The 9,334-nt window shown below is 37.9% G+C and overlaps 1 protein-coding gene across 1 annotated transcript in view; it reads right to left on the bottom strand.

Moving 5' to 3' along the window:
* The window catches only part of LOC107654350 (ubiquitin carboxyl-terminal hydrolase 47-like), a 42,681-nt gene that overhangs the window by 2,445 nt on the left and 30,902 nt on the right, over positions 1 to 9,334 (bottom strand). Inside the window, exons 16-27 of the mRNA XM_016441392.1 lie at positions 7,557 to 7,661; positions 7,217 to 7,424; positions 6,908 to 7,023; positions 6,243 to 6,362; positions 4,658 to 5,441; positions 3,582 to 3,757; positions 3,346 to 3,426; positions 3,142 to 3,257; positions 1,673 to 1,791; positions 1,452 to 1,582; positions 953 to 1,000; positions 266 to 396 (exon numbers count right to left, since the gene is read on the bottom strand). Of these exons, the coding sequence (XP_016296878.1) occupies positions 266 to 396; positions 953 to 1,000; positions 1,452 to 1,582; positions 1,673 to 1,791; positions 3,142 to 3,257; positions 3,346 to 3,426; positions 3,582 to 3,757; positions 4,658 to 5,441; positions 6,243 to 6,362; positions 6,908 to 7,023; positions 7,217 to 7,424; positions 7,557 to 7,661 (2,135 nt within the window). The remainder of the gene's footprint in view (positions 1 to 265; positions 397 to 952; positions 1,001 to 1,451; positions 1,583 to 1,672; positions 1,792 to 3,141; positions 3,258 to 3,345; positions 3,427 to 3,581; positions 3,758 to 4,657; positions 5,442 to 6,242; positions 6,363 to 6,907; positions 7,024 to 7,216; positions 7,425 to 7,556; positions 7,662 to 9,334) is intronic.

A 9,334-nucleotide genomic window follows, 5' to 3' on the forward strand; every position in this document is an offset into this window, starting at 1 on the left:
ACCCTTATGACTGGTTTTGTGGTCCAGGGTCACATAATATAATATAATATAATATAATATAATATAATATAATATAATTAATATAATATAATATAATATAATATAATATAATATAATATAATATAATATAATATAGTATAGTATAGTGTAGTATAGTATAGTCAATTAATAGAACCAGCTAACCAGTCTGTATGCATATAATTTCATTACTTAACTAGTTTAAAAACTAATAATCAAGTTTATATGTGAAAGGGAAAGGCTTTACCTGTAGAAGATCACGGCGCCATCATCACAGATGTAGAGTGGCCAGACATTGAGGGTGGAGACTTTAGGATTCCAATCTAAATCCTGATGGATCTCCAACACTGACATGTCACAAGGAAAAGTTCCTCGTCCCTGTAGGAGCAACAAGGCAGTCAGATCTGAAGCACTGCAGGAAGGGCATCTGAAACTCAACCAAATCTGTAAAATATAAATGTAAATCTGATACGCAAAGACTGCTGTACCTTGGCAAACTCCAAGTTCTCAAGAGCAATTCCACTCAATTCACTGAGCTGAGGGAACAAAATATGACATTAACACTCAAATGAAGAGGAAAACGGACCGACTTTATATTAAGTGGCCTTAACAACTATGTACTTACATTTGAATTAATCATTTGGTACAATGCACTTATTGTGTACATACATGTTTTTACATTGTACTTGTATTTTAAAAATACCTGCATGTAATTACATCTGTAATTAATTCCTGTAATTACATTTATAATTACACTGTTGACCCATCCCTAAATCCTGATGGATCTCCAACACTGACATGTCACAAGGAAAAGTTCCTCGTCCCTGTAGGAGCAACAAGGCAGTCAGATCTGAAGCACTGCAGGAAGGGCATCTGAAACTCAACCAAATCTGTAAAATATAAATGTAAATCTGATACGCAAAGACTGCTGTACCTTGGCAAACTCCAAGTTCTCAAGAGCAATTCCACTCAATTCACTGAGCTGAGGGAACAAAATATGACATTAACACTCAAATGAAGAGGAAAACGGACCGACTTTATATTAAGTGGCCTTAACAACTATGTACTTACATTTGAATTAATCATTTGGTACAATGCACTTATTGTGTACATACATGTTTTTACATTGTACTTGTATTTTAAAAATACCTGCATGTAATTACATCTGTAATTAATTCCTGTAATTACATTTATAATTACAATGATGACCCACCCCTTACACCTTAACCCACCCTTAAACCTACCCATACCACCAAACCTGTCCCTAACCTTACCCGTATCCCACCTCAATAGCAGCAGTGTTTTGCAATACAATATGAACACAATAAGTACATTGTACTTATTTTTGATGTAAGTACATAGTAGTTAAGGCAACTTAATATAAAGTGGGACCAGGAAAACAAAGAATTCCAAGCATTTCATACTCGACATACCTTCTCCTTGAGCTCCTCTACGCTGCTGCTCTCCAGCACCACCTCCCGGAAGACCTCCAGCTTCATCTGGGCTGGGCACCAGCGACGGGTCAGAACCGCTAACTGGGACATGGACTTCATGCGCTCCGGTTCTACAAGCAAGAAAGTCATTAAATGACAAAATACATGGGCTGCTGGACTAGAATATTTATGACAACTATCATGGCCATGATGGTCTTCACCTTCAAGGACTTCTAGGAACACCTCCCAGTTACTGGAGATGTTGATGTCCTCCTCATAGACGTGATAATCCAGAAACACTGTGCCTGGGTTCTTCCAGGTCTTCTTCCTGAGTCTAAACCTGTGACACACAGAGCGACACACATCTTGTTAGTATTCTGAGGCATCGATCCTCCTGCGCTGCGAGTCAGTGCATTTAAAAGGTCAGTTGCTGCAGTCACTGCAGCATGCAGAAGGTGGATGTGCGTCCAAAACTGCTGCAGCAATTCATGAGTCAGGCCTGCGACAACAACAGCCATCCCAAGAACAAGAAAACATGATGATTTTTCATTACTTTTTCAATTAAAAAAAACTTTATTGAACATACAATACATCCGAAATGTAAAAGTATGCAACTTATTCCACTTTGCAGATTTAAAGTTTGCGTTCTTTTAATTCAGCTAAGAGGTCACGCCATGACGTATCAATCCTCTATTGGTCACACATGATATGAAAATGTCATAGTTCATCAAACTTGTACTTTGGAATGCAGTGATATGAATGAATATGAATATGATTGGAAGTCAGTGTAATGAAAAGTGTAGTGTGACCACCCCTTAAACTGCAAAAATGGTTTGTTTCATAGTCTGTGATTTTGCAAAGCCAAAAGGAAACACATGAATATGTTAACAAGCCACATGTATACAACAATGTCTTTTCAGTAATCACTGTTACTCATTTCACATGCTAAAAGCTTATCCAATCATTACAAAAGATGTTTACATAGATGAAAAATCATGAATGTTCCCGGTGCAAAAAAACTTTTGAGGCCCCGATATACTTTAAGTGAAATCGAAGAATGAACTGGTGTGGTCTCATTTCAAACACAATCAAGCCAAAAGTTCATTTCAAGTGTTCAAAACAGCTAGCCAAAGCAAAGATTTGGGAAAAGTTTGCTCCGATTGGTGAACACTCTCAAAATACCACTTCTTTGATGCGGTTAATTTCTTCCGTTCAGTCAGGAAGCTGCTCGTTTTAAAGCAGGGTTTTGTTTTGGATGGAAAATTCTCACCAACACCACTGCTTTGGCTCGCATCTCGACTCATCTTGGATGAGTATTTTGACTGTTTAGGGTTTTTTTTTTTTTACAAAGTACTACTGGTGCCCAGATCACAATTTATAACCATTTCAAATAGGCATTTTCCGGACCTCTGCTGGGAAGGAAATTTAGAGACCGGACTTTAATTGATTACCCCTGATTTGAAGCACTCTATTGTATAAAGTGCCATATAAATAAACATGGCGTGACTTGACTGGAGTGCCAAATTGCAGAGCTCTGGTAAACATATCCACATCACTGTGATCAGATGCTTTTAGCTTTGGTTTTCTTATGGCTGTCATTTTTGTTGCAAAGAGCAATGAAGAACTTCACCGTTCACTTCATTTCAGGGCCTTTAAAAGGAAAAATCTAAAATGTTCGATATGGGCTTACCTATCTATACTGATGTCCAGTTTGCACTGGTCTTTGAGTTGAGGCAGCAACTCCTCCTTAGACTGTCGAACAGTCATGCCTTTAGCGAACACTGTGTCCAAAAGGAACTTACAGGGCTGTCAAAACAAAATTGTCAGCTTCAGAATACTCATTCCTCTGCAGAATAAACAAAACACATCCATTTCCAAACTCTTTGTCCCTCACCTCTGGGTCATTGACTAGCAGCTGGTACACCTTCACCCTGTATTCTCCTTTCTTCAGTGCACGTCCCAATCGAATCGTGATCTGTTCAACAGCAGAGCAGCAGTACATATAAACATAAACATGCAGCGTGTCATTTACGCGTCTTTAGTGGCGCCAAACAGAATTGCAAGAATAACTAAGAATAGCTGTCCTTGTATATTAAGCTAGGATATGAAAATGTAAAGTCAGAATCTCACCTTGTTGTCATCAGAGAAAGAGGAGAGCGTCTCATTGAGCCGCACACTCTCAAACTCCTGGTTGTTGGCATAAACCCGGAAGACTTTAAACTGAGTGGAGGGGACGCCAACAAACGGCTCTAGATTCTGTTTGAACGCTGCCAGTGTGATCCTCTTGTCAACATGGACAAGTAAACCTGAAACATTAGCAACATTAACTTGTTTACTAAAATGTATGTTCAACAGAAACAGATGGTTATTTGTTTAGTTTAACGATTATTTATTTTATTTAGTTTTACTGTTTGAATCTTTTTGGTTTTATCATCTTATATTTTGTTTTTTACATCTGATAAAACAGGGTCAAATCATCATTAGAATTCCTTAGATTTGAAACCCAAATTGCGTTTTAGGTTACCAGCCAACTGAGTAAGGTTACGCAATATAGGAAACAAAACTGACACACACAGAGTTCGCACACACACACAGGGGAAAAAATGTGTGTGTGTGTGTAATATACAATACAGCAATTTTCATCTAATGACTTGAAAGGTTATATTTGGAAAAAGGCAATTTTGTTGGGGAGAATCTGCATAGAAAATAACAAAATACTATCAAAAAATGTAAAATGCCTTTGTACTCTAAACATTTTAATTGCATGCAAACCATCCTCATAGGGCTAAAAGATTACATAAATTTAAATATTGGAAATTTATACTGTTCAATTACAATAATACCATTGTTTAGTAAAATGCAGGAATTTAATTAAACAATATCAATAATTTTATATTATTTTATAGCAAGCGTTAAAATTATTGACATTTTAGCCTAAATTTTAACATTAAACCCTCAAGCTTTTATTTTAGCGGTTTGGCAAATAAATAAAAGTGCTGTTATATTATATGCATGAAATATCAAAATAAAAACCTTATTGTGACATGGCTTAATGCTATAGACAGATTGTGAAGACTGCGATTTAATAAAACAAATATATGCCCTGCTATTTAAGGCTGAAACACAGCATTGTTCATTTAAAATCTAAATCAAATCCTGTCCAAGGTCTCCTTAAAAAAAACAATAATTAACTAGAGAGACATTACATTTCTGTCCTTCTCCAGATCCGTCCTCCTGAGAGTATGGCTCTGCTTTGAAGTACAGGTACTGGGCTTCAGCTTTGCTCTTGCCGTTCTCATCGTACTCGCTGTCCGTGCCAGAGTCGTCCTCCGCCGTGTCCCACGTCTCCTTCTTCCCCTCGTGTGCTTTGGAGCGCCGGCTGCTGGTGATGCTGTGCGAGTCGAGTCCGTTAGCCAGCGGGAGCGGGCCGCTGTCGGCGTTACACAGCGTGTCGCTGCTGTGGCTGGAGCTCAGGATGTCACTGTCCACCGAGCTGGTGCTGCGGTCGTTATTGACGTCTGAGTCCGAGCGCTCCTCAGAGGGGAACTGGTTCTCCGTGTCGGAAGCGGCCCGTGTGGAGTTCTCCGTCTGGGAAGGCTGTGAGGCAGCGTCCGGCTCCTGTGCTGGTGACTCGATGTGCTCGACGTCGCTGTGTTCTGAGCTCTTCTGACTGTCACTGGTGCTGGAGGATTGCTGCTGATGCTGCTGCTGTTGCTGTTGTTGTTGTAAAGAAAGGTTCTTTAGCTTCTCTGTGCTCTCTTCAAGAATGGCTTCCACTGACTTCCTGCTGCCCTTCGCCCCATCAAAAGAGTCCTCAGAGTCAGCGCTAGCTTTGGGGCAACTAGTTCTGTTGGCCAAAGAGCCTGGCGACTGCTCGGGCAAGGAGACAAACAGTCTGATTGTGTTCCCGTGCTGATCCAGGAGCTTCCACAAAACAGAGTCAGTGAAAACGGCCTGATGATCCGTTGAGTCTGAGCTCTCCACGAAAACCTGAGCATAAACAACAGCATCTTATAGAAAACAGCTAAATTAAGACATTTTAAGGGAAAATGTGAAACTTAGTTCTCTAGGTTTTGGAACAGAATTGTAAGGCACTGGCATGGTCGGAATGTGAAGGCCATTCCAAAAAGTAGGTCAGCTAAATATGCTAAGGCAGGACTTACAAGTATAATTTCAGAATAAAAACTATTTGACTTTTAGTTTACTGAAAGTATACTTCAAAGTACACTTTCATAAAATAATAAGTAAACTTTAAGTATATAGCTAGCAAATAAACAGTAAGTTTGATATCATTTATATGGAAACTAGTTGTGTATTTCAACTCTACTTCAGTTAAACTACCCTTACAGCAAAATGAACGTGGGCCAATTTAGTCCCAAGAAGTACTGATATAGTACAATTACAAGAATACTACTAGTACACTGATTTTTACCTAAAATTATACTTCTTTTTTTTTGTAATGGATTGCATATATATTCAATACCAGAATGCATTGCAATGGGCTCTGACAAAAAATCTAAAAATGTTTTATAAATAAAAAAAGGAACTATTTTTGGCAAGTATTTTTTAGTGTCATGCATTTTGCACTTAGTGTAATAAGAGGGATAGTCAAATCTCTTATATACCTTATTGGAGGAGCAATAATTGTGTGCCATGCATAGTTGTATGCCATGCATGACCATAAACTGTTTATGAAGAACATTTCAAAACCAGTCATGTTCTACTTTGGTCAGGATGCAGCTCACTAAGTTTTAGAAAAGAGCCATTAAAGTAAGTGTTATGCAAGTGAACCTTGTTACTCCTGAAGAAACCTTCTGCTTTCAGAGTCTTGTTGGGCACATAAAGAAGTCGAAGGTCATTATAGCAGCGCTCTAAGACGACACGCATCGTCTCCGCACAAAGCCCCGTGGCCTGAGAAGAACACACAACCAGGTGACAAAATGTTAGATGGAAGCGGACATCTGTTTCAACAGTCTTTGGCACTTTCCACAAACAGGGAACAAAAGTGTGTTTGAAACTCCCTAAAATATATATTTGGCATGTGTTTATAAAACTAAACTATTGAAAAAAAGAAGAAGATAAAATGAAGATAAATAAATGAAAAAAATATATACATGAAACATAAAAACAAAACAAAAATCAAGGATTTCAGATTTTGCCAGTAAGTGCAAAAAGGGTAGCTTTGGTAATTCAATACAAAATTTAAAATAAAATTTAAAAAAAGTACAAATTATGACACTGTTGTATGGTTATTGTAAGGGGGGACTTTATACACTATAATAATTTAGTGTTGGATAGTATATCTAACATATCTAATTGTTCTCTCTAAACAACACTGGACTTGGGCGCTCATTGGTTTAAAAAAATAATGGGTCACAATTTTTTACCCTATTTATGGAAATTGGCCTTTGTAAGTTAATGGAGCAGTGTATTCACTCAGAAATGAGATTTTGTACCTGCGCAATGAGTTGCTTGAACTCTGTAATAGTCTGGTTGAGATATGCCCTGACACTGACCGGAGCAGCAATAGACTCACTCTTCAGATCCACCACATGGACCTTCACCATCACCTCTGCAATAAACACACAAACATTGTCAGCAGTTGATGGTGAGGTCATTTTGAAAGGATATTTGGTCAACCATAATGAGAATTGTAGAAATCAAAGGACAGCAAAATAATGATGTATTTATGTTTTGTTTTTTTTGGTATCTTGATTGCAGATTTTAAGTAAGAGTAGATTGCAAACGTTCTGCTCAGTAGATACCTCCAGGTTTGTAGGGCTGGAACACTTGGTCAGGCCTGCGGATCTCCAGGAGCAGGTCAAACATGTATGAAGACTTGACCCCACCGAGCAGCAGACCCATGGGCATGTCTTCCTCCCCTTCATACGAACGTTCTAGATATTCGTGAAACTCATCGTATTTCACCAATCGACAGCAGTCCAGTGGCACCACTCCATCAAGATCCATCAGCTGATCACCCAGAGGACAATCACACAATGCACACAGACAAACACAAGGAAACAATCAGTGATAAATTAAGAGTGACTTAGACAATCTGATGCAGAAGTGAACAACAGACAACTATACACTGGCCTTGTTCACCTTGTATGCCATTTCTGTTGCTTCTCTGAGAGTTTTGTCCTTGTGAACCTCAAGCTTATTCTCAGTCATCATCATCTTCACTGGATGCATGCAGAAGAGCTTGATCTAATGGAAGAGGACAGAATAAGGCTCAATTCTAAACACAGGCTCTGTCTACACAGGTCTTTTAAGGCAGAATCCTACACATCAAGTCAGCATTTTGGCAGTTTTGGTTCCATCATCCTGAAGTCACGTTTTTTTTTTTAACAAGCTCAAAATATTTTCACATTTTATTCTACAACATGAAACATCAGTAATACCACCTTGTGCTTTTTTAAAGCTTTTATTTGTCTTGGCAGTTGCTATCAAGCATCTAAACGGGACTACAGAGGTTGTCAGGGACATTCATCACACTGAACAAGTAAACTCATCTACTCACTAGTCCACTTTTACAGCCTCACTGTGTTCATAATTGCGCTCTTGCAATCTATTCTTACTCAAACTTTCACTGAAAATGTTTTCTTAAAGACTGAAAGAGTTGTCGGAAGCTTAATGGTGGTGATGTTGAAATCATGTGACCATTCGATAGTTTATTGATAGCCTGCATTTTTAATAGCTTTTTACTTTAGTTGATTGTATTTAGGCTTCAAAATTCCTAAGTTGTTGTGATCATTTGTGAAGATTATCTTGATGAACATCTATTTTTTTATACAGGGCGAAGCTAATTTGTGGACTGCCATAAAAAAAAAAAAAATCAACACTTCAGATCTTTATTCCTTCAAATGGAAAGTGAAGGCATTAATGTAGTAAAAATGTTTTCAATTTGAGATAACACTATCCATCAAAAATTCATACACCAGATGTCAGTGCACTTAAGTCTATAGTGTAAAATCACTATGTTTAGCATTTAATCATTTTACATTTTTTCCAAAGATATGTATAGGTAGACTCCACAATCGACCACACACGTCGACGTGTCCGCCATCTTGGAACGGTCAATGTGTCGTCACTCTCAGTTAATGCAACATTGCTGAGCCTGTGGTTGTAAAAATCACCGAAATTTATATTCATGAAGAAACGGGATAAACTTTCACAGGTGAGAATATGTTTTTGTGTTATTAATATGTAGGGCTGGGTAAAAACTATTGATATCTCGATTTTAAATAATTCTCATTGTTAAGAAACGATATCGATACTTAAATCCCAAGAATCGATTAGTCTAGCTTGTTTTCAGTTAACGGACGGAACATTGAAGGGCACTTCCCATCCAATAAATCGCAATAAGCATGTGCTTTGGTACTTTTAATATGAAACAAAGTCTCAGATTTCAAATTCTGTCCAATGTATTGCAGTATTCAAACAATAAATGCTGTTTTGAAGCCGTTTAATGTAGAGTGACAGATCGCTGTAGCGCCTCAGTTCAACAGACGCACGTGAACTGATCATCTCCTCCACTTTAATACCAGTTTCAGCACAAAATAAAAGTTTGCATGACCCAAGTTAAAAGAAAGAGCACAACTTTACAATCCGTACCCTGTCTCACGTAATCGCTCAATCAGTGTTTCATCCGTGCAAAGACTTCAATATAACGGCTTGTAAACAATGTCACGTAACGTCACCTCATAAAAAAACATATTCGTGACCATAAACTCATTAGTCAGCTAGAAAAATAAACTGTAGAGAGGGGCATTTTGCTAAATATATACAGTATATAACATATTCATTATAAATGTTACTGTTCTTCAATGTTTAATTTATGTTTGAATAAATCCATCAAGTTTTTATGACAGCCACCATTA

Source organism: Sinocyclocheilus anshuiensis, unplaced genomic scaffold (genome assembly GCF_001515605.1).
Source record: "Sinocyclocheilus anshuiensis isolate Anshui unplaced genomic scaffold, SAMN03320099.WGS_v1.1 scaffold747, whole genome shotgun sequence".
NCBI classification, from domain to species: domain Eukaryota; kingdom Metazoa; phylum Chordata; class Actinopteri; order Cypriniformes; family Cyprinidae; genus Sinocyclocheilus; species Sinocyclocheilus anshuiensis.